Here is a 26,884-nt window from a genome sequence, read left to right as displayed (position 1 = left end):
AGCAGACCTGTCATACAAGCTCACTAAATATTTACTGAATTAAAATAAATGCAAGTACATTTGAATGAAAATTAAAATGTAAAAATATTTATTATATAAAATTTCATTTATCTTCAGAGAAATGGATAACTGTGTATTTCATTTTTAAGGTTACTGTTTTTTCTTTTAGGATTACTTTTGTCATACTTTTACATATTTATGCCATGACTATGTTCAACTGTTATTCATAAATATGTTATACACAGAAAAAACACTGTATTTCAAAAACCAATCAGTAAAAGATGAAGTGGAAGGAAAAATTAAAGCAAATGAATAATGTGTTCTAACTATGAAAAACTTAGGAACCTAACTTTCTATTTCAATTTTCTCTAGAAAGTGCAACATTATTTCTAGTCTATACCTTAAGTGATTCAATTTTTTTGCGCCTCAAATCAGCTTCCTCACTTCCTTCTTGTCCTTTGGAATTATCCGTTTCTTTCTACAAAATAAGTAGATAAGCATACCACTTAGGACAAAACCATCAAGTTCAGTGCAGAGCTCCATGACAGATAATATGAATACTGACATTTAAAAATGGGAAATCATTCAACTCTGTTAATTTTCTCCCAAAGCTGAAAATGAATTCTCACAACTATCAACCCTAGACAACTGAACAAAACGTTAAAAACAGAATGATATAAAATGCATTTTAATCCTTTGAAGGATAGTGGATAATTCTGTTCTCTCACAATTCCTCGGCAATAAAAAAAAAAAGTTCTTATCAAGTTAAAATCATATAAATAAGACTTACTTTATTCCCTGAACAACTGTGTGTGTGTTGCTGAGGATTGAACCAAGGGCCTTGAACGTGCAAGGCGAGCATTCTACCAACAGAGCTATATCCCCAGCCTGGAACAACTTTCATGTTCACTGTATTCACCTTTTTTTGTTGTTGTTATTGGCATAGCATTTCTAATCTTAAACTAATTTTAATCTAATCTAATGATTAATAATATCATTCAGTTACTTTTTATTTATTTCCTTTATGGCAGTGCTAGGATTTGAACCCAAGGCCTCAAGCATGCTAGGTAAGTGTGCTACCACTGAGCTATGTTCCCATCCTCGATTACTTTTTATAAAGTCTCAAACTACCTTTTCACCACGAAGTCTGGCTTTAATCTGCTGGCGCTCATTGAAATTCTGTAGTCTTATTTGCCTCAGTCTTGCCAGATAAACCTACAAAGAAGAAAAACACACAACATATTCATGTAAAAGAAAAACTATTAACATTTTTACTGCTAAAAATTTTATAATTCAAGGGAAAGTGTTAATCTGAATATAAGAAATAAAAGTTCTGAAATCTGGTTAACAGAAATGTAATATTAGCTTTCAAATGTTTAATTTAGAGCAATTTATTTCTGAAAAGAAAGAAATATAATTAAAAAATTTTTAATTTGATCAAAAGAAAAAAATTAAGCTTATAAGACTGAATAACAGTTATAAGGCAAAATTATGACACAGCATGTCAGTTAAATTATAGTAACAGGTCCCTATAAACTTACAAAATCTTTAAACAATTGTTAAGAATTTAAACCATGCAAGAAAAGGAGGCAATAAACTCAAAAAAATGGCTGTGTGATGGAGGTAGCGAACATGCGGGAAGCATACCTCTTCCTCTTTGTTTCTTGGCTTCCCTCCTCTTGAAGAGCTGGACCTGCCTCCATACATAGCTGCCAGGTTTTGCAGGATTCCCTGTTTATCATTTAATGTACTAAGTTTAAAGAATGACTAAGGCTATGCCATCATCTTACCTATGAATAGCCATGTGCCACTTAATTTCCTTTGGGCAAATACTGACCATTTCTAGATGCTAAACTCTAATAAAAATCGTGGCATTTTCCTATATCAATTTAGCAAATACATTTAGTGAGAAGTGAAGAAAGCAATTAAGTCTCAAATATAATCATTCAAAACAGAGACCAGTTGTTTTTATTACTCAATTAAGAGGGTTTTGGAACTGCTTTAGAGTTAGGTAAACACCAAATCGATTTTTTCCTCTAAAAAAGACCCAATACATTTCTTTATGTCTGTGAATCAATCTCTCACACATGCACAAATATTTGAGCTTACTGTTCTTGAATTCAACAAATGTGTTGTATATTAAAAAAATGAAATTCTGAATCATGATTAGTAATGAAATCTGGTAAAATGAAACTTTTTGGTCTCAGTCATGTCCTGTTACTATTCTGGAAATTAACATACCCAGGCACAAGCTTACTTACTTTTGGCTATAATTTACCACTAATGTGAAATTATCTTTTTAGAAATTACTAATATTCTTCGGTAAAACTATCAGATTGTCAAATTATTTACTCTTTTTTTTTTTTAGCATGCAAGTGTACTTCAAGATTCTCCCCCCAAATTCTTAGTCCTACTTCTCATCAGCTTGTTGTACTTTTTTATGCTTATACATCTCCCTTTTCCTGATGGCAGTTTGATTTTTTAACCCCCTGAAATCTAGTTTCCGATCCATGATTCTGAAAAAATTTTAAGGTCACCAATCACTCAGAAGTGATTTAAATGGAGTCTGTTGAGACATTTTTGCACTTATTTCCACTGAAAAACTGTTTTGACTGTATCCATTAAATTGAGTATATAATACTTTTCTCTTATAAGAATATATATTCACTGTAGAAATTTTATAAAATAAGGAACTGTGAATCATTTATAATTCTAATATCTGAGAACCTGTAATTTAAAGACATTCTAAATTTCCTTTTATTCATATGTATGAATGTATACGTATTTTAACAAAAACTAGGATTTTACTATTTTTTATTAATGTTATATTCTATCTTTTCCCATATTCAGTTAATACTTCTTATAAAAATTACTCTTAAATGCCTAAACACTATTCACAATATTCTACTTAATAAATATTCTGTAATTCACTTGTTTTTAAGAAAAAGTCTATCTTTCAGTATTTATAACAGCAATCTCTCCTAGGTTCCTCTATCTTTGCTGTTTTTCACAGGCATTTTTTTTTTTTCCTTTCTTGGCTCCTTGCTAAATGTCACTGTTTTCTTGAGTTTCATTCTCTGGTCCTTCTCTTCTCATCCCCAGATTTTAACATATGTTGCTGATTCCCAAAACTAAATCAATCTCCCACCCAGCTACTCAAGAGGCTGGGTCAGGATGAGGCCTCTGGGGAATACAGAAGGCCCTGTCTCAAAATACCACCATCAAAACAAAACTTCATAGTGCTTTTTCTTCTGAATTATAGAACTTGGAGTTTACTAAACTGTCATCTGGACATTCCACTTTTATGTAGCAAAGATACCTCAAACAATTTACAAACCTGACTTTTTAATCCACTTTTCTTTTTTACTGTATTTTTTTATTCCTAGCTTATGCTAAGCCACATGAATCAGCAAGACAGAAGTTATCTTTTCCTCTTTCTTACTAACAATATACAAATGACTGCCACATTTCCAATCCGATCTCCTAATCCTTATAATTTATACCTTTAATTTCTGTCTTAGCTCAGGTTTTCTTCTTTTGTCTCCCGAATTTATAAAAAATTTTCCTAACTTAACATCTTACTTCTAGTCTCCCATCTCCAATCTATTCTTAAAAGATATTTGGAGTTACCTTTCTATAATTATTTTTCACACCAGGTCTCACATAAGTCTTTCAATGGTTCCCATTATTTTCAGACTTTAATCCATTCTGTTGAATGGCAGATTCATCGCTGTCCCTACTCAATAATAAATCCTACATTCTAGTCAAAAACCGTGTGTGTGTGTGTGTGTGTGTGTGTGTGTGTGTGTATACACATACATGCATACATACATATAATCTCACTGGTCATCTTAAAATGATTAACTCTATTCATCTTGCAAAACTCAAATCAAATATCCCCCTGAAAAGTTTTGCCAAAGCTTTCTGTAGTGAATCAAGTTGCCTCCTCTGACCTACATATCAATGTTTATGCAGACCTCTCACAGCAGTACTCATTAACATAGTATACTATGACAGTTAAGAGCATGGTCTACAGACTATGAAGTCTATCCCATTCATGTTTTTGCCAATGGCAACCTTACGCAAAATTACTTAAACTTGCTAAGTCTGGGCATAGTAACAGCATGTACTTCAAGGATAATAAAGAGCAAAAAAAAAAAAAAAATTACTGTATGAGCATGTTCTGCCTTTTTCCTCTTGAGAAAACACTTTCAACTCACCCAGTCCACCCCACCTTCAAGAAGGTCCTGGAATCAGCTTATCAGTTATTTGAGCTTTGGGGATATAGGTCAGAGTTGGGGAGGCAAAGGGAAATAAAAAATAGGCAGTAGTACGTAATGATATGAGGTGAACTAAAAAGATATGGAAGTATCTATGGCGTTCTTGGAAGTGAGCTGAGTATTACTATGGACTTTATCTTTCTCAGTATTTGAGAAATAGAAGAATCTGAGTAACTTTGAAGTTAAAAAAAAAGTGCTCCTTTTTCAGTTCATGTTCTTTATATCAAGTTAAAAAACTGCCTGGTCAATGGCCCTAAAATTATCTTCTGTCCCTTTTTTTTTAAGAAGTTTTATGTTTTATATTAAAACCTGATTGAGAGCTGAGGTTGTAGCTCATTGATCTACATACCTATGCTTTCACTAGTACTAGATTATGTTGATTACTCTAGCTAGAAATCAACCTTAACATTAGGATCATTCCTTTTTTAAAGAAACATAATTGTTTTTGTCTATTTTAGGACTAAAATTAATTTTATATGAATTTTATGTATTTGAGGGGTACTGGTAGAGCACTTGCCTAGCATGTGTGAGGCACTGGATTCAATTCTCAGCACCATATATAATAAAATAAAGGTCCATTGACAACTAAAAAGTATTGAAAAGAAACCTGATTATCAGTCTTGAGCTATTTTATAAGGTGTGAAGTTTAGCTCAAGGTTCTTCTTCTTTTGGCAATGGACGTTCAACTCCTTCAGCAATAATATTGGAAAGACTGTCCTTCTTCCATTGAAGTACTTTTCTTTGTGAAGAGCAAATAGGCATATTTGTGTGGATATGCGCTAAGCTGTTCCACTGATCTACATACCTATGCTTTCACTAGTACTACATTGATTACTATAGCTAGAAGTCAGCCTTAACATTAGGATCATTCCTCTTTTTTCATCACAATTTTTGTCCATTTTAAGGCCAAATTAAATTAATTTTATATAAATTTTATTTATTTGAGGGGTACTGATGATTGAACCCAGGGGCACTTAACCACTGAGCGCATCCCCAACCCTTTCTTATTTTTTAAGACAGGGTCTTATCAAGTTGTAAGTCTCCTGCCTCACCCTCCAGAGTTGCTTTGGTTGTAGGCATGCTCCATAGTACCTGGTTATCATATGAATTTTAGAACAAGCTTGTCTATATCTATTGAGAACTCCTGGAATTTTAAGAGTAATTACATTGAAGTTCCAGAGAAATTTAAGAAAAACTACCATTTTTACTATGTGAAGTCTTCTAACTCATGAACATAGTATGACTTTCCAAATTTTGTGATTCTTAGCATCTGGGGTTGTGGCTCAGTGGTAGAGCGCTTGCCTAGCATGTGGGAGGCACTGGGTTCGATCCTCAGCATCATATAAAAATAAATAAACGTCTATCAACAACTAGAATAATTTTTTTTAAATTGTGATTTTAATGTCACAAATCTTGCAGATATCTTGTTAGATTTTCTTTTTTCTTAATTTTGTCTGAAGTAGCTATAAGTAGGATTGCATTTTAAAAATCAGTTTCCACTCATTGTCAGTAAACAAATTCAATGGATTTTTTGTTTATCTTATAACTATAATTAATTCTTTTTATTTCTAGAATTTTGATAGAATTCTTGGAATTTTCTATGCAGATACTCGTTACTAAATAGCATTGATTTTATTTCTTCTTTTCAAATCTATATTTTTCTTTTCCTTGCCTTATTGCAGGAACTAGAACCTATAGTATTATGACAAATAAGAGTGGTGAGAGCATACATCATTCCCTTTTCTGTGACTGTGGAGGGAAATCATTCAATCTTCTACTTGCACGTATGATGTTATATTTAGGCTTTTTTGTAAATGCTTATTATGAGATTGAGGATGTTTCTATTTCTAGTGTAAGAACTTTGATCATGAATAGGTGAATTTTGTCAAAAGATTTCCTTTATCAATTGATATATGATTTTTTTCTTCTTCAGCTTGTGGATACACTGGATCACACTGATTTTTCTAATACTGAAATAAACTTGTAATATCCTGACTAAATTCTACTTGGTTGTAGAGGGATTCAACTTACTAAAATTTTGTTTGGATTTTTTCATCTAAGTTCATGAGAAATAGTGATCTATATAGCTTCCATTTTCATGTCTGTTTGTTTGGGTGAGTCTGTTTTGTTTTGGGGGGTGGGTCTCTTTCCACAGCTGACAATGATTCACTGCACTACTATTTTTTGAAAGACAACTTATCACTACATTGAATTGGTGTTGTTCTTTGAATGTTTAGCAAAACATTCCACTCCAGTAAAAACATGAAGGCCTGAGAATTTCTATTTCAAGAGCTTTAAAATCACAAATTAAGTTTTAAAAATAGTTATAGAGTTATTATCTATTTTTTGCTAGTTTATGGCCTTTGAAAAATTGGTCATATTTGTTCTTAATTTGTTCTAAATTATTGAATTTATAAAGTTGTTTTTTATTATCCTTTTAATTGCTATAAGATCTGTAGTGACATCATTTGTTTTACCTCTAATACTGGTCATTTTTTTTTCATCTTTGTTAATCTTGCTAGAAATTTATCATTTTTACTCCTATTTTTTTAAGAACCAGTTTTTTGTTTCAATAAACTTGTCAATAGTATTCACTCCACTCTTCAATTTTATTGATTTCTAAACTTAATTAACTTCATTCTGCTTGCTTTGGTTTATTTGTTCTTTCTTTCTTTACTATCTTGAGGGAGGGACTTAGATTATTAATTTGAGACATTCTTCCTTTTTACTGCAAATGTTTAGTGTTATAAATTTCCCTCTCAGCAGTGCTTTAACTATATTCCACAAAATCAGACATGTTGTATTTTTTCATGCAATTCTGTGTATATTTATTTAGAAGTGCATTAATTTTCTAGTGACTAAAGATTTTCCTGTCCTCTTTCTGTTTGATTCCATTATGTTCAAAAAATAAACTCTGTATAATATCAATTCTTCTAAATCTGTTAAGGTTAATAATTCAGCTTTCTGTCTATCTCAGGGATTTTTAAATGAGTGCTTCAAAAAATGATTATTCTGCTTTTGCTGGGAGAAATATTCTATAAGTTTAGAGCTTGGTGGTAATTGGTAGGATTCAGCTATTTTACATCCTTGCTGATTTTCTGTTCAATAGTTCTAGAAATTGTTGATAGTAGGATGTGAGTCTCCAACCGTAATTATGGATTTGTTTATTTCTGCTTTATATACTTTGAAGCTCGGGGTATTTGGAGTATATACATTTAGGATTGCAGTAACTTTTTAGTGTACTGACTCTTTTATTATTATATTATTATATAATGTCTCCTTATTTGTTCTTAATGCCTTTATTTTGTTCTGTTACCAGAAAATTCTTTTAGTTTTCTTCATTTGAGAATGCCTTTATCTCCACTTTATTCTTAAGGGACATTTTAATCAGATATAGAATTTGAGATGGACAGTAGTTTTCTTTCAGCACTTGAAATATGTTGTCTCACTTCTTTCTGATATCCTTGGCTTCAGATGAAAAATATGCTCTCAATTTGGTGTCCTTTCTCTCTGGCTACTTTTATTTTATTTTTCACAGTACTAGGGATTGATCCCAGGGCCTAGTGCATGCTAGGGAAGTGCTCTATCATTGAGCAACGTTCCCACTACCCTTTCGCATTTTAAAGGTTAGTTTTCTTTGTCTCTGACTTTCACAACTTTAGTTTTTGAAAGTTATTATTATTTTTTGGTTATGGATTTCTTTGAGTTTATCTTATTGTAGGTTCACCTAGCTCTTTGAATCTGTAGGTTTCTATCTTTCACCAAACATGGAAAGTTTTCAGCTATTACTTCTTCAAATACATTTTTCAGTCACACTTTTTCCTGGCTTTTCAGTTCCAGTAAAACAAATACTAAATCTTTTGTATTATCCTATAACTTCTTGAAACTATGATTTTTTCTGTTATTTTTCCCTCTGTTGTCCAGATGAAATAAATTTAATCAATCTGTCTTCAAGTTCACTGATTCTATCTTCTATCATTTCCACTATACTACTATTTTGTGAATTTAAAATTTTGTTATTGTACTTTTCAGTTCTATAATTCCCAGTTGGTTCTTCTTTATAACTTCTATTTCTTTGCTGAGCTTTCTTTTTTCATCAAGAGGATCTATAATCGATTATTACAGCAGTTTTATGACAGTAGCTTTAAGATCCTTGACAGAAAATTTCAACATCTGATTCATCTTGGTCCGATGAATGCTTTTCTCACTCAAACTATTTTGCCTTATCCTTGGTGACAAATGCTTTTTTAAAATTGTATCTTTAATATGGTTATTATGTTAGAAGACTCTATCTTATTCATATCTTCTATTTTAACAGAAAGTAGCCTGCTCTAGAGATAGCATTCAGGTTCTGGACTATTTTTTCTGGGCTTGAGTTACAGTGGTAGCTGGAGCTCTTGCTCAATCCCTGTTGATACTTTCTGATAAGGATGGAATTTGCTTTCCCAGGCCATATGCTGTTGCTGGAAGACTTCCTGAAAGTGGAGGCAAATGCCTCTGGGTCTGTTCTCCTTATCTAACTAGATGGAACATATGCAGACAGGCAGCTTTACACTCATTGCTACCAGAGGTAAATGGAATCAGTTGTTAGCATTATACTTGTTGAGATGGGATAGCCCAGGGCTTTGTCACTGGTTGTGGATTAAGCTGGTCTTCAAGTTAAATGTCTATGCCCAGTTGTGAAGTGGAGTTGGGACCACTTGAGACTTTTACTGCTGCCTCCAGCTTGAACCACTCACCAGGGGTCTGGTGTGTAGAAGGTGATGGAGACGCCCATTTCCGTTGGAATTCTATTTTCCTTAAACTTAAGGGATGAATGATGAGTGAAAGCAGGCTTTTCTTGTTTCTTTTTCTTTTTTTTTTTGTCTTTGTTTCTGGTCTCTATTTAAATCTTGGATAGACTCTACCAGTATTGGGTATAAGAAGATGAAAAAAAATTCAGAGAAACTTAATGTTATTCTTCAAGTCCTCAGTGCCTAGCTAGTTTACCTTCTTGACAGCATTTAGAATTACATCATCATTGTATGCTAAATAACTGCTAAGTTATTTAATTGTATTTAGAGGGGAAGTGAATGGAAAAGTGAATCTATGCCAGCTGTTCTGGAACTGGGAAGAAACTGCTTTTTGATAGCTAAGATTTTGATACTGCAAAATACTCTATGGTATAAACAGTACATCAAAGTTCAACAGAGTTATATGGATTGTTGTAAAGACTGAAAGAGATTTTTATGAGTTGAATTGTGTCCCTCTACAAATTTATATGTCAAAATCTAATACCTGGTACTTCATATTGATCTTATTTGGAGATAAAATTTTTACCAATTTAATATTGGGGGTAATAGGATGGGCTCTAATGTAATTTGACTAGTGTGCTAAAGGGAAAATTGGGAGATAGACTCACACATAGAGAGAACACCATGGGAAGTGAGGTCAAAGGTCAGAATAATGATTCTAGACACCAAGGAAAGCCAAAGATAGCCAGCAACTACCAGAAGGTAGGAAAGAGGGATAGAGCATATTCTTCCTCACAGCCTTCAAAAGTAAACAACCCAAATGACACACTGATCTTAGTCTTCTTCCCTTCAGACTGTGAGATAGTAAATTTCAATTGTTTAAGCCATTTAGTTTGTTGTATTTGGTTATAGCATCCCTAGCAGACGAATACAAAAATAATGCATATAAACTGTTTAACATTTTAAGTTTTTAATAAGATCATTAATATAAGTAAATTTCTATTAGTGATAAATAAATACAATATGATTTAAGATAAGTTCATAAGAAAGTAACAATTTTCAAGAGAAATAATACTGCTTCATGATTTTTTGGTAAAATTCAGAGGTTCTTCTGCTAAGTTATTCCACAAAAACAAAAACACAAGCAAACAACAACAAAAAAAAAAAACCCAGATATCCAAGAAAAACTCTTACACACAGCAGAAGACATCTATAGGAATATTCAAAGCAGAACTATGATCAACTTCAATAAATATTGTAAAGAGAATTAATAATTGTGATATAGTCACACAATGGAATATTATACAGCTATACTTAATTACATGTATGAATCTTAGAAAAATGCTTAATGAAAAAATAAAGGCTCAATTTACATTATTTGTAATATTTATATAAATATTATATAATAAAAATAATATAATATATAATATAAATATTATAAATATTTACAATATTTATAATGCCCTAAAATAAGTAAAACTGAACAATATATTGCTTAGGCACATATACATGTGTGAAAAAAAGTATTTAAGAAATCCAAAGGAATGGTAAATCCAAAATTCAGAATAATGATGCAACAGAGGCAAAGGAACAAGTTAGGATGCAATTGGCAAACCATAGCCTATAGGCCAAAATCCAGTTCACCACTTCTTTTTCTATAGCCCATAAACTAAGAATGGTGGAAAAAAAAATAAGAGTATTTTAGACACATGCTAATTATGTGAAATTTTAATTTCAGTGTACATAGATAAAGCATTATTGGAACACATACATGTTCATTCACTAATACATTGTCTTTGTTAATTCTGTATTGTGCTGTAAAACAAAATTCAATAGCTATAACAGAGAACTTATGATCCAGCTAAACCATGAATATTTACTATCTAGCACTTTCCATAAGCACATCTGCCAATCCTTGAGGCAGAGAAGAATACATAAACTCCAGGGCTATTTTGTTCCAACTCTAGGGTATACTATAGTGTTCCAACTCTAGAGTATACTATTTTGCGTCCTAATTTACACATATATTACATATATTCTTTTCTATGTAACAAATGTTATTTTACAAGGATTAAAAATATTTTTATTTTTATTTTTATTTATTTTTTTTAAAGAGAGAGCGAGATAGGAGAGAGAGAGAGAATTTTTAATATTTATTTATTTTTTTTTTAGTTCTCGGCGGACACAACATCTTTGTTGGTATGTGGTGCTGAGGATCGAACCCGGGCCGCACGCATGCCAGGCGAGCGCGCTACCGCTTGAGCCACATCCCCAGCCCATTAAAAATATTTTTAAAGATCTAGAAAAATAAACAGCAATGTTGAAGAATTAATTTACTATGTAAGATACTCTGTAACAAGGACTAGCAACCTATAGTCAACAGGTCAAATCTAGCCTGCTGTCCAATTTCCAAAATAAAGATTTTTCTAGAACATAGCTACACTCATTTGTTAGTTTTTCACTATTATGGTAAGATTGAGTAGTTGCATAGGGCACCATATGAACTATAAAGCCCAAGATATTTACTATGTTATATTTTAAAGAAAATATTTGCTTATCCTGCCTCTATAATATCATCATATCTACAAGTTTTATCTAAATTAAAGAAAATATTAATATAAAAATTTAAAAGGAATAAATAACAGTAAAATAGTTTAAAGCATAATCTTAAAAGTCAGACACTGACTACTTCTTGGGCATTTATATGACCGTGGGCAAAGTACTAATGGTTCTGGGTCATCAACCTATAATATTGGAGTAAAAATCTCCACCACAGGGACTGCAAATTGATATAATCACTATGGAAAACAATATGGAGAGTCTTAAGAAAACTTGGAATGGAATCATTAATCCAGTCATCCCACTCCTAGATTTACCCAAAGGATTTAAAATCAGCACACTATAGTGATACAGCCACAGCAATGTTTACAGCTGCTCACGTCACAATATCTAAACTATGGAACCAATCTAGGTGCCCTTCAACAGATGAATGAACAAAGAAACAGTGGTGTGTGTGTTTGTGTATAATGGAATATTACTCAGCCTTAAAGAAGAATTAAATTATAGGATTTGCTGGTAAATGAATGAAACTGGAGAATATTATGCTAAGCAAAATAAGCCAATACCAAAGAACCAAAGTCCTAATGGTTTCTCTGACATGCAGATGCTAATTCACAATAAGGGGGTGGGGTTAAGAATAGACATATTTTGGACTAAATAGAAGGGAGTGAATGCGGGGGTTTAGGGGTAGGCATGATAGTAAAATATACATTACTCTATGTGTATATATGATTATATGATCTGTGTAACTGTACATTATATACAACCAGACAAATGAGAAGTTATACTTCATTTATGCATGATGTGTCAAAATGCATTCTATTGTCATATATAATCAGAACACATTTAAAAAAGCATTAAAAAAAACTCTACCACAGATAATTGTTATCAGGAGTAGACTCTCAGTAATATTAATTAACATTTATAGATAATGTCATAGCAAAATAAACAAACCCCATAAAACCACAAAAAAAAAAAAAAAAAAAAAACACCACCAGCACAATTACCACCAAAAACAGTTGACTTGACCTATTCTTTGTCAGAACTTTACTAATATGCATTTCAGCTGCCTGTGCAGGAAAAAGTTTGAATCCACATAAAAGCATATAAAATAATTTTTAAAAACCATGACTTCTTTAAAATGTAACCTAAAAGTCCCTGTTGTTCCAAATGCTTATTCATAGGTCAGAGGCTTTATTTGCCATAGAAATTAAGTTTTAATTCATTGTGGTTTCCCAAAGAGATTAATAAAATGTACTGATCAAATAATTTATGGCAGTTCTCTGTTCCAGAGTTAATCCTTAAGACTCAAAAAACTTCGTCTTGGGCTGGGATTATAGCATGTGTGAGGCACTGGGTTTGATCCTCAGAACCACATAAAAATACATAAATAAAATAAAGGTATTGTGTCTATTTACAACTAAATATATATATTAAAAAATTAGTCTTAACTGTTTAGGATTATTCATAATATGACATTAAAAGTACCAGAAAATATAAGATTTAACACCTGAATCTCTTATAATCTCTTTTAAGACTGTATCTTTTTATCAACAGATATTTTTATAATTATAAAAATAAACAAATACAATTTCATGCATAATTCCAAAATTATTGAAACAAATTATGGATATTTATATTTATCAATGGAAAAATATTTAATATATGTGGCCTTAAATCAATGATGTTAATATTTCTTCCTAAGGAGTTAGGCCATTATCATAAATATCCGTTTTAGTACTGTGCTAGAGATATGCAGCTACTCCATGAAGAGTTCAGCAGTTATAATGTTGAACTGAGAAGCAACAGTTACCATGGCCCAAAAACATGCATGAATGACTACTATAAACATGCCTTAGTAGATCACTATAAAATTAGTCCCTTCATATCCCTCCAATTCTCAACACCAGCTTCTATTCATACTCTTCATATCAAGATCTCTATTGGTTAATCTTTCCCTGGGTGTTGAAGATTGTAAATATCTGATAATATAATGCACATCTAACTCAAATCCACTGATAGGGATAGAATGAGATTCTAGTGGGAGCTCAAAAGAACTAGAATGCTAATAGGACTGTGGACAATAAAGACTAAGGTTCCAGAGGATGACTCTGTAAGAACCCGGGAGAATTTCTGTGAGGCTGAATTTAAAGGTGGTGGACTAATTAATCTGGTGGAAGAAATTTCAAGGCAGCACAGTATTTAGGGGTTATAATGTATATATTGCTGATGGCTTTTAGACAAATTTACCGTGATCATAAAGAACAGAAAGTAAAGCAGAAAGATTTGAAAAACTTGGAGTATGGCCAGAATAGTGCCAAGCAAAACTGGGTCTAAGGAAGGCATGGTTGTTAAAGAGATTACAGCCACTAAAGAAATGCTAAGTACTTTACCCATAAATGGAAAAGATGATTTAAAGGCATCTCATGAATTGGCAAGACCATATCCATCTCAGACTCAAGGGTGTAAAAGAAAAAAAATTCCTTTGTGTGGAGGCCATGGGAGCATTCTGCTTGCACAGCAGGACTTAGGAAGTTTTTCACCATGCTCAGCTGCCCAAGCACTCAGAGGCTGCTGCAGCTACGGTCCCAGAGACTTGGCTACTGCTTGAGATGGTTGCAGATTTTGGTATCAAACATGTGGTTCTGAAGGAATACAGGATGATAAGTTAGGGGGTCATGGAGGCTTTGAACTTACACTAGTAACTCTCCAGGGCACTCTCAGGATTGTGCCTCAGAGAGGGAACTGCATTATCAACCTCTCTTATTCTGAGGCTTCTGGCTTCCTGAACAGACGCACTACTACTTTTCCTAGCTCTCAGAAGGCCATTGGGAAATTTTTAGCTTCTGTGATTATGGAAGCTAATCTAATAAATTATCTCTTACATAAATATATCATCTATTGCTTCTGTTTTTCTAGAGAACTCTAATATAATAGTGTGTATATTCTGGTGCAACATTAAACCATAAATTAATCTAGAGATAACTTAGAGTGAGCTTTATATTAAGCTTTTATTAAGTTTTATTATCCCTAATAATCCCAAACTGCTTAACAATTTGTTTTGTTAAATTAGTAAATCAGCAAAACAGATAATATAATACATATACCCAAGTACATGGAAAAGCAGAGATTCTTCCTTTTTGCTATATCTTTCTAAGTCAAAGATTTATGTACAGATTTAGTCATCAAGAAAATGAAGAAATTCAATGAAGTTTAACAGAATGAATTTTGATACATAAAGATCATTATCAAAATACATTGCTAAAATGAAAACACAATAATAAAATGAAATAAAGCAACTGCTGTAGCATTGGAGGAGTATGTAGATACAGTTCATTGAGAGAAAGAGAAAGAGAAAGAGAGAGAGAGGAAAAGAGTAAATTACTAGTTAACCAGGAATACACCTAGAGGTACCTTTCACTTTGTACTATAGCATCTTGCCCAGGCAAGGGAGAAACATTTCCTTCTTTTATTTTTTATTATATAGTTCTGGGGACTGAACCTAGGAATTCTTGCATGCTAAGCAAGTGTTCTACCACCAAGTTATATTCCTTGCCTGAAATATACTAATTCCTGATTGCAAGATGACACAGTGAACAGTTCAACTTCCCTTCCTGCAAGTTTCTAGAATAAAATAACTATGTATAGTTTTTGGTTTTGCTTTTTGTGTTGCTAGGTTGTTGTTCTTTTTAAAAGTAAGTACACATAAGTAAGTCCTAAGTAAGTACATATAAAGCAAAACTCCTGGTAGTACCAAAATGAAAAGAAATCCAGAGACAAGGAAAATGCACAAAATCAGTGTGAACTTATAAAAGCAAAAGCCTGTCAGGAAGACTGTTACAACAGAAGATGTGAACAGCATAAAGCTAACCATGCTCCATGACATGTTGGAAGCTAAGAGTATGAGAAGGTCTAACAGCAGACAACAGTGTATAGTAAGAGGGTGACCTCCAAGACACTACCCATCTCTATAAGTCAGGAAGCAGTGCCAGTTAACTTGACAAAGGAGCAGTAGGAGAGAGCTTGAAGTGAAAGGATAAGCTAATGGTCTGGGTGACTGATGAAACTTAGGAAGAACAAGAGACTTTTGAGCCCAGAAAATAATCTATCAAGCTATTTGTAATGACAGAATATCCCTATGCCCCACCCATTCTCTACTCTTACTGAAGATTACAGAAGACGGGTTATAGCAGTAGCACACTGTTACAAACTGACATTTCCAAATATGAACACACTACCAAGAACAATAAACATCTGAGGAGTGCCAACACTATGAAATAACTAACAAAACCCAAAGAAGTCAAGCTAATGCAGCTAATAGCTCACTAAGAACAAGACTATAACAACTATAATATTAGGGAATGAAAGCACAAACAAGGATTTTAGGAGAATTATTAGAATTAATGGGCAGGGGGGCAAGATGGCGGCTTGAATGCAGCGGGCAGCGGTGGAAAGCTTAGATCAGCCTTTCCACAGCTCCTGTAGCAGCATCTGCCCCAATTTCAGCTGAAGACTGAGGGTCCCCAGGGACTGGAAGAAATCACAGTGCCGGCTTGGAAAGAAGAAGAGGAGCCACAGCCGCCGCCGCCGGCCGAGCCGCCGCGCTCCCCTGAGCGCCGCCGGTCCCTCCCCGCTGCCCGGTAACAGGCTGCCCCGCGCCTCCGCGCTCCCACCACCGCCGCCACAGGCCCGCCGGAGCCGGAGCCGGAGGGAGCGGAACGGCCCCGCACCCCGACTGCCGCCGCCGGCGCCTCGGACCGGGCCGCGCCAAAGCCGCGTCCCTCCTTGCGTGAGGAGGAGGAGGGCGCGTCGCTGACGTGGGACCTGGACCTGCCGAGTCCGCGGCGCCCGCGCCGAGCAGTCCGCGGCGCCCGCGCCGAGCGGCCCCCGCCGCTCGAGCACCCCCGAGGTCCCTGGGCGGCTGAGTGTGGTTTCGCCGCTGCCAGGCCCGCACCGCCGGAGCCCCGCGGAGCCGATGCCTGGGACGGAGCCTAGGCCTGTGATTGAAAACATCAAGTCATGAGCCAAGGTGGAGGGAATCCATCACGACTTCAGCGCGAACAGTAAGGCTGCAGCCCCAGGTGCACGGCTCTATCGGCCCCATCTCCTTCTCCTCTCCGCCTCTCCGCCTTGCTTCTCCCCAGCTGTCTCTCCTCCCAAGCTCAGTCTCTAAATCTAGATTTCAATTTCTTTCCCCCACCCCGCCCGCTCTCCCGCGTGTCCGGTACCCGGCCCCCGCGGCCCGAGGCGCCGCCTCCCCTCCCCCAACCCGCACCCCCTCTCCGGGGGTCCCGAAGGCCGCTGCCGCCGCCGCTGCTGCCACCGCCTCCCACAGAGCATCATAGAGCAGACTCTTCACCGCGCGAATGAGCTGCCGAATTAAATGAAACAGCTGATAAGATGAGAGACAATTTAAAATCCAAGTGAACCGAGAACACGCACTGAGCCCTGATCCGCTGAATTCAAACTCCCGGTCACCTGCTTCCCGCAGACAAACAGCTATGACTCGGCATTAATCCATCCGGCTGAAACAACTGGTCAGCCCTTCTCATCATACGAAGGTAAATGCCTACCGAGCCTTCATAAGTAGTGGCCACAGGTTTGAAACGGGGCTTGGGAGAGACAGTAAGGACCCACCCGTTGCATTGGTAGCCCAGCAAAGGGGAACAACGTCATCAGACTGCTGTGGAGGAGATAACTTCGTTGAAACCGACAGCTACAGGTGTGTGATCCCACAGCCTTCCCTCTCCACACATCGGGAAAACCTTAAGGGCCACTCCCAGCTCTCCCGCAAGGGCCCCTCCCAGCTCTCCCACGAGTGCTACAGCCAGCCCGAGGGAATCAGAGGTGGTGCGGGTCCCCGCGGCGCGGATCTACCGCTCCCACCAGGGCTGACTGCTGAGGTCTCTTGCACCAGCTACGGGGAAGTGGATACAGGAGGGCAAGTAAAATCCACTGAGGATTCTCAGCCCCAAGCTCTACAAACTTAGGGTCTGAGGGAATGGCAAACTGGAAGAGTGTGCCCAGTCGTTCATGAAAACAGGGCTCCCGGGAGCAGCAGACCTGGCTTGTAGCCAGTATTGTGGTGAGAGGGGCCTGGCTAGAGAAAAAGTGGGAAGTGACTAGACACAAGAGGAGGCCCTAGACACTCAGGATTGGAGACTCGCCCAGTCTGGGAGGAGCTGCTGCACAGTGATTGGTTCCCGCGTATCGACAGGAGAAACTTGGCCTGGTGGACAAAGTGCCACCTACTGGAAGAGAAGTTAATCAAACTCTAAGACAGCATTTATTAGGGTTTTTTTTTTTTTCTTTTTTCTTTTCTCCTTTTTTTTTGATTTGGGTTTTTCTTTCAGTTTCATTTTTTTCTTTCTTGTTGTTTAATTAATTTTTTTTTTTTACAAAATATTTTTTAAAATTTTTTTTTGCTACTAATTTTAATTTAAATTTTTTTTAATTATTTTTTTTAATTATTATTATTATTTTTTTTAATTTTTTTTCTTTTTTAGTTCCTATTTTTTTCTTCTTTAGTCTTTTCATTTCTCTTATCCCTCCTTTCCTTGAATTCTACCTGCCTACTCTCATTCTCTTTAGTGACTTCACCCCTTCCCTTCAAATACCTTTCCTCCCAAACATCAAATTAATTTATAGGAGTAAACAGTAACCCAGCAGTCAAACAGAACAAGAAGTAACATGAGCAGCTTCAAAAAACAAGGAAGAAAAGGACTACAAACAATGCAGGACAGCCTAAATATTCAGGAGGACGTGGAGTCATCAGAAAAATGGTCATATAAAGAACTCAAGGAACACCTTAGACAGATGGAATGGAACCTTAAGGAGGATACAAGACAGCAAATTCAAGCAGCGAAAGAACACATTCAGAATGAATTTCATAAACAGATAAAAGAAGAAGTTAAGCATCTCTATCAGGAGATAGAGATTATAAAAAATAATCACACAATAATTCTAGAAATGAAGGAAACGATAAACCAAATTAAAAACTCAATTGAGAGTATCACTAATAGAGTGGAGCAAGTAGAAACCAGAACGTCAGATAATGAAGACAAAATATACCATCTTGAAAAGAGTCTAGCCAACTCAGAAAGGCTGGTAAAAAATCACGAGACAAACATCCAAGAGTTATGGGATAACATGAAGAAACCAAACTTACGAGTCATCGGGATAGAAGAAGGTACAGAGATTCAAACCAAGGGAATGAGTAACCTGCTGGATGAAATAATTACAGAAAACTTCCCAGAAATAAAAAAGGAAACAGATATACAAATTGAAGATGCATACAGGACACCGAGCACACAAAATCACAGTACACCAACGCCAAGACACATTGTTATGAAGATATCCAATATACAGAACAAAGAGAAAATATTAAAAGCTACAAGGGAAAGGAGACAGATTACATTTAGGGGTAAACCAATACGGTTAACAACGGATTTTTCAGCACAGACACTGAAAGCAAGAAGGTCATGGAACAATGTATTTCAAACACTGAAAGACAATGGATGCCAACCAAGAATCCTGTATCCAGCAAAATTAAGCTTCAGGTATGACAACGAAATAAAAATCTTTCATGATAAACAAAAGTTAAAAGAATTTGCAGCCAGAAAACCAGCATTGCAAAGCATTTTGAGCAAAACACTACATGAAGAAGAAATGAAAAACAATAACCAAAACCATCAGTGGGAAGTGCCTCAGTAAAGACAGAGGGCGAGGGGAAAGACAACCATGGTGAAACAAACTAAAATTTTTTTTTTTTTTAAAAAAAAGGATAAACAATCAATCATGGATGGAAGTTCAAACCATATATCAATAGTAACTCTGAATGTTAATGGCTTAAACTCTCCAATAAAGCGACATAGGCTGGTATCATGGATTAAAAAAACAAACCCAACAATATGCTGCCTCCAGGAGACACATCTGATTGGAAAAGACATACACAGGCTAAAGGTGAAAGGATGGGAAAAAATATACCACGCACACGGTCCTCGCAAGCAAGCAGGGGTGGCCATCCTCATATCGAATAAAATCGACTTCAAGACTAAGTTAATCAAAAGGGATAAAGAAGGTCATTATATACTGTTAAAAGGAACCATTCACCAACAAGACATAACAATTATCAATATTTACGCACCAAATAATGGTGCTGCGACATTCATAAAAAAAATTCTTCTCAAATTCAAGAATCAAATAGACCACAACACAATAATTATGGGAGACTTCAACACACCACTCTCACCACTGGACAGATCCTCCAAACAAAAGTTGAATAAAGAAACTATAGATCTCAATACCACAATCAATAACCTAGACTTAACTGACTTATATAGAATATATCAACCATCATCAAATGGCTATACTTTTTTCTCAGCAGCACATGGATCCTTCTCAAAAATAGACCATATATTATGCCATAGGGCAACCCTCAGTAAATATAAAGGGGTGGAGATAATACCATGCATTTTATCTGATCATAATGGAATGAAACTGGAAATCAATGATAAAAGAAGGAAGGAAAAATCCTACATCACATGGAAAATGAACAATATATTACTGAATGATCAATGGGTTACAGAAGACATAAAGGAGGAAATCAAAAAATTCTTAGAGATAAACGAAAATACAGACACAACATATCGGAAATCTATGGGACACAATGAAAGCAGTTTTAAGAGGAAAATTCATCGCCTGGTGGTCATTCCTCAAAAAAAGAAGAAACCAACAAATAAATGAGCTCACACTCCAACTCAAAGCCCTAGAAAAGGAAGAGCAAAACAACAGCAAATGTAGCAGAAGGCAAGAAATAATTAAAATCAGAGCAGAAATCAATGAAATTGAAACAAAAGAAACTATTGAAAAAATTAACAAAACTGAAAGTTGGTTCTTCGAAAAAATAAATTAGATCGACAGACCATTAGCCATGCTAACGAAGAGAAGAAGAGAGAGAACTCAAATTACTAACATACGGGATGAAAAAGGCAATATCACAACAGATGCTACAGAAATACAGAAGACAATCAGAAATTATTTTGAAAACCTATATTCCAATAAAATAGAGGATAGTGAAGACATCGATAAATTTCTTAAGTCATATGATTTGCCCAGACTGAGTCAGGAGGATACACACAATCTGAACAGACCAATTTCAATGGATGAAATTGAAGAAACCATCAAAAGACTACCAACCAAGAAAAGTCCAGGACCGGATGGGTATACAGCGGAGTTTTACAAAACCTTTAAAGAAGAATTAATACCAATACTTTTCAAGTTATTTCAGGAAATAGAAAAAGAGGGAGCTCTTCCAAATTCATTCTATGAGGCCAACATGACCCTGATTCCGAAACCAGACAAAGACACCTCAAAGAAAGAAAACTACAGACCAATATCTCTAATGAACCTAGATGCAAAAATCCTCAATAAAATTCTGGCGAATCGAATACAAAAACACATCAAAAAAATAGTGCACCATGATCAAGTAGGATTCATCCCTGGGATGCAAGGATGGTTCAACATACGGAAATCAATAAATGTTATTCACCACATCAATAGACTTAAAGATAAGAACCATATGATCATCTCGATAGATGCAGAGAAAGCATTTGACAAAGTACAGCATCCGTTTATGTTCAAAACATTAGAAAAACTAGGGATAACAGGAACTTACCTTGACATTGTAAAAGCTATCTATGCTAAGCCTCAGGCTAGCATTATTCTGAATGGACAAAAGTTGAAGGCATTCCCTCTAAAATCCGGAACAAGACAGGGATGCCCTTTATCTCCACTTCTATTCAATATAGTTCTCGAAACACTGGCCAGAGCAATTAGACAGACAAAAGAAATTAAAGGCATAAAAATTGGAAAAGAAGAACTTAAATTATCACTATTTGCAGATGACATGATTCTATACCTAGAAGACCCAAAAGGGTCTACAAAGAAACTACTAGAACTAATAAATGAATTCAGCAAAGTGGCAGGATATAAAATCAACACGCATAAATCAAAGGCATTTCTGTATATCAGCGACAAAACTTCTGAAATGGAAATGAGGAAAAACACTCCATTCACAATATCCTCAAAAAAAATAAAATACTTGGGAATCAACCTAACAAAAGAGGTGAAAGATTTATACAATGAAAACTACAGAACCCTAAAGAGAGAAGTAGAAGAAGATCTTAGAAGATGGAAAAATATACCCTGTTCATGGATAGGCAGAACTAACATCATCAAAATGGCGATATTACCAAAAGTTCTCTATAGATTTAATGCAATACCAATCAAAATCCCAACGGCATTTCTTGTAGAAATAGATAAAGCAATCATGAAATTCATATGGAAAAATAAAAGACCCAGAATAGCAAAAGCAATTCTAAGCAGGAAGTGTGAATCAGGCGGTATAGCGATACCAGATTTCAAACTATATTACAGAGCAATAGTGACAAAAACAGCATGGTACTGGTACCAAAACAGACGGGTGGACCAATGGTATAAAATAGAGGACACAGAGACTAATCCACAAAGCTACAACTATCTTATATTTGATAAAGGGGCTATAAGCATGCAATGGAGGAAGGATAGCATCTTCACAAATGGTGTTGGAAAAACTGGAAATCCATATGCAACAAAATGAAACTGAATCCCTTTCTCTCGCCATGCACAAAAGTTAACTCAAAATGGATCAAGGAGCTTGATATCAAATCAGAAACTCTGCGTCTGATAGAAGAAAAAGTTGGCTCCGACCTACAGATTGTGGGGTCGGGCTCCAAATTCCTTAATAGGACACCCATAGCACAAGAGTTAACAACTAGAATCAACAAATGGGACTTAATTAAACTTAAAAGTTTTTTCTCAGCAAAAGAAACAATAAGAGAGGTAAATAGGGAGCCTACATCCTGGGAACAAATTTTTACTCCTCACACCTCAGATAGAGCCCTAATATCCAGAGTATACAAAGAACTCAAAAAATTAGACAATAAGATAACAAATAACCCTATCAACAAATGGGCCAAGGACCTGAACAGACACTTCTCAGAGGAGGATATACAATCAATCAACAAGTACATGAAAAAATGCTCTCCATCTCTAGCAGTCAGAGAAATGTAAATCAAAACCACACTAAGATACCATCTCACCCCAGTAAGATTGGCAGCCACTATGAAGTCAAACAACAACAAGTGCTGGCGAGGATGTGGGGAAAAGGGTACACTTTCCCATCCCCACAGCCCAATCCCTCCCCTCATTCTTCTTTTTCTTTCTTTCCTCTTTCTCACCCCTCTTTTTTGGGGGGAGTGGTACTAGGGATGGAACCAATGGGCTCTGCCACTGAGCTATATCCCCAGCTTTTACATTTTTAAAATTTTGAGGCAGGCTCTCACTAAGTTGCCCAGTCTGGTCTCACACTTGCAATCCTCCTGGCCTCAGCCTTCCTTCTCACTGGGATTATAATCATGTGCCACAGTGCCTGGCCATTTGATAGAAAATTTAAACCCAAAGATCTGAGAAGCTCAATGAACTTTGGTACAAAATAAACATAAACAGAAATACACAAACTACATCATAATCAAATTGCTTCTACTGATAGGAAAATTTCAAAAAGTAAAAAAAAAAAAAGGGAATATTACACACAGAGGAAAGAAAAAAATGACAACAGACTTTTCCTCAGAAACAAGGTATGCCCTGTTAAATAGGTAAGTAGAGAGATATATTTAAAGTACTTACACAAAAAAGGTTCAACCTATAAAACTAAGCCCAGAAAAAAAAAAACTTGTCAAAAACAAAGGCAGAATATTTTTTTAGACATAAATCATGAAGAAAACTAAACCTAGGGCAGAATAGTAGGATATAGAGACTGTTGAAAGAAATGATTAAATCTTGATAAGTCTAAACTTATTTTAAAATATTTTAAATAAAAATCTGCAATCAAAATTTCAAATGTTATTAACCAGGAGATAGAAAGGAAAAAGGCAGGAGGAGATTCTCTTCTACTATCTAGAGGAAGGATACAAATACAGATTAATTCCAGATGTTAGGAAAACAAACTCAAGTATGTGTGTTAAAAATAGAGGGGGTAAAGGCTGAGTTGTGGCTCAGTGGTAAAGCACTCGCCTAGCACATGCAAGGCACTGGGTTCGAGCCTCAGCACTACATAAAAATAAAACAAATAATAAAATAGAGATAAAAAAAATAGAGAGGGTAACTATTAACAATTTAACTATCTTCCTAGGATATGATTTCAAAGAAAAAATTTTAGATTGAATAACTACTAATAAGTTTACAAAGTTATCACATATAAACTTATTAGAATAGATATGTTAATAAGTATAATCAAAATATGTTATCAACTAATTGGCCTATTTCCTACATTAGTGTAATGATTCATGGGGTGCTGAGCTGAGAGAAATAATAATTGGGAAAAAAAGGAAACAATCATTGGTTGTTTTATTTTTTAAAAAGGTAAAAAGGCACTTATGCACTTCTATGAGTCAAAACTATTAACAGGTGCAACTACTGAAATGATTATTCAGAAACAATATTTTCTAGGACACATGACTTAATTTAGTTAATTTGCATAATCAAAGGCTTTAATATGATTATGTTTCCAATTGCTTTTGAGCAAATACATGGTTAAACATACATTTACCCAAATATTTATTTCCCATTGTTCTTCTAACAATTCTTGGCCACTAAAAAGTATTTAAAACTAAGTACATATTGGGGAGAAATCCAGCAATTTAAGAACTTATTTCTCTAATACGAATATCTGAGCTATTATACCCACTTCCACTCTTTTTAAAGAATAGAAAACAAAGTAACAATATAACGCCACTCTTCATTTAAAAGATATAGCAAAAGACAGGTTAAAATAAGAATATCAGAACTTTATACTCTGCAAATTATTTTGAATATCTTTCCTATTGTTATGCATAGACTTCTCGATTATAATTTTTATTTATACTTACATTATTCTAGAACTTTACTTTGAATATTAATATGTTCAAAATTTCAAAAAATTATCATACCATCCCAAAGGCCTGCACCAGGCATTGACACAATGTGATTTCTGCCCAGTGCTCTGAATGCCAAAGAAATTCAGTGAAGCACGGGTAAATGGGGGGAGTAACTAGGTCTCTCTTAAGGTAGCCAAATGCCTCATCAGCTAATTAGTGATGTGCATGAATGGATGAAGGAGACTCCCACTGCCCCTCCCTCCTATCCAGTGTAACCACAGCCAAGGGAACGGGTTTGGCAGAATCAGCAGGGGAAGACGATGCTGTAGAGCTTGTCTGGCTTGGTGGAGAGACATAAGAGGTGCAGACTAAGTGGAAGACTCCCAGTGCAGCTCTGTCCCGAGAAGGGGCCGGGCTATCCGGGCTCATTTTTTTCTCTGACCCAATGAAGGGGAGGTGGCGGGGATGGGCGGCAAACCGCAACCCGGGGAGGGGGGGGAGTTCACTTCTGGTGCCAAGTGCCAAGCTGTATGCTCAAGGGACAGTGCCAGGTGGGGAGTTTGACTGGGGCAGTAGGTACACCTGTCAAACCCTACTGCAGGTGTCCTCTGGAGAGCACAGGGAGGACACAAACCTCTCGTGGAGCAGAAGGAAAAAAGCTCGCTTGAACTTGATTTTCAATACAGACAGTAAAAGTGGGGCCTCAGGATCCTTCTGACCTTTTTGGGTTTTAAGCAGGAGGTGTCAGAAAAATTACCAAGCGTTCATAGCCATGTGGCTTTCTGATCCTTTGATATCAGCTCTTCCTATCATTGTGAAGCAGAATTCATCAAGGGTTGGATTGTTCACCCACTACTAGGGAACATGAGCTGGGTTTAGACCGTCGTGAGACAGGTTAGTTTTACCCTACTGACGATATGGAAAAGTTATAAAGACTTAGGCCAATGAAGTCTACCCATTAAAAAAAAAATTTGCCTTATACCTTATGAACAACTGTGAAATTGTTTGTTGGCTCACAGAAAGTCTGACAATAAACATATCAGCTAAATATATATATATATACACATATAAATACATATAAAATTTTAAAAAATTATCGTACCATATGTCCTTCAGCTCGGGCTTTATTCTGCATAGCTTCCCGTTTTCGCTGTAGAAATTCTTCCACTTGCTTAGCTCTTTCTATATCTAGCTGCCCTTTTTGCCTAATTTGGACAAATCACAAAGTCAACAATTATGAACAATAAATATTTTAAATCATCCAAAATTTATACTTAAATACCTTTTTATTTTTTGCAGAATATGAAAAGATTAACGTAAAATAAAAATTCTCTGTAATGAAGAAATCACTGTATGTGTATTGGTAGCTATTACCTCAACTCACTCTTTACTATTATGAACAGAAGTGAAAGCTATGATATCATTCCAAATCTTGACAAGATTTCTTTCTTCAGGTATTGGGGGTTCTACCCAAGTCCTTGTGCATGCTAGGCAAGCACTCTACCACTGAGCTACATTCCCAGCCTTACAAGAAGGTTTCTTTTACATTCAGCTATTCTACTTACACACATATATTATTTTAGGCTGTATTACAGAACACTCTTCAAGTTTCCAAGTTTATTTTAGAAATATCAAACATAGTAAGAATTTTATTTAGTCAGTATTGAAGTCAAATGAAAGTACCATAGGAGCAATTAAAAATAAAAAAGAATGAAAAGTTTATTTAAGTGTGAGTTTTCAAATATTTAGCAAAAGCTATGTCTGAATTCCCTAAATATCGTAAGTACTGTGAAGCAAAATGGATAGATTAGGGAAAAAATTAATAGCATATGTATTTGTTTCAATCTTCTCTAGTTTATTTCTACATTTGTCTTCCTTAATTATGAGAACACAAACATGTTAAACTTAAAAATATCAATGACAAACATTTATTAAATACCTACTACATGATACCAGTTATTAAGTGAAGTATGGAAAACACAAAAATAAGTAAGACACAGCCCCAGTAATCTTAGAACTGATAGCACAGTATCAACTGTGATTAATTTTGGAGATGAGGAAGAAAGGTGAGTAAATTACTGGCTGTGCTTCTATTTGGATTCTGAAGTACAGCACATAAACTTCCTGCAGTCTCTTTTTGAGACTATAAGGTATACATGAAATCATGCTTTTTCTGCAATATTTAAACACTTGTCATTTTCATGCATCAAGTAATAATTTCTTTACCACTGTTCTCATTTCTAAATGAAACATAAAATTATTTTAAATATAATAATGAGATGTAAAAACTTAAAATCTACTAACATAGCTATAAATGATACTGGTCTAAGGTTCATTTACTTTATGTGATACTTAA

The 26,884-nt window shown here is 35.4% G+C and overlaps 1 protein-coding gene across 14 annotated transcripts in view; it reads right to left on the bottom strand.

The window, feature by feature from the left end:
• The window catches only part of NEK1 (NIMA related kinase 1), a 177,736-nt gene that overhangs the window by 87,013 nt on the left and 63,839 nt on the right, over positions 1 to 26,884 (bottom strand). For 9 of the 14 annotated variants that reach the window (XM_081269790.1, XM_081269784.1, XM_081269795.1 and 6 more), the window contains 4 exons: positions 25,631 to 25,733; positions 1,648 to 1,731; positions 1,132 to 1,215; positions 401 to 478 (listed from right to left, as the gene is read on the bottom strand). In XM_081269790.1, coding sequence (XP_081125916.1) covers positions 401 to 478; positions 1,132 to 1,215; positions 1,648 to 1,731; positions 25,631 to 25,733 — 349 coding nt within the window. Of the gene's footprint in view, positions 1 to 400; positions 479 to 1,131; positions 1,216 to 1,647; positions 1,732 to 11,153; positions 11,313 to 25,630; positions 25,734 to 26,884 lie in introns of those variants that run through there. The other 5 variants (XM_081269794.1, XM_081269797.1, XM_081269785.1 and 2 more) reach the window with 2 other exon arrangements.

This window comes from Spermophilus citellus (genome assembly GCF_964194105.1).
Source record: "Spermophilus citellus genome assembly, chromosome: 16".
In the NCBI taxonomy this organism is placed as follows: Eukaryota; Metazoa; Chordata; class Mammalia; order Rodentia; family Sciuridae; genus Spermophilus; species Spermophilus citellus.
The sequence above is the reverse complement of the archived record's forward strand: the minus strand, read 5'-3'. Positions and strand labels throughout refer to the sequence as shown.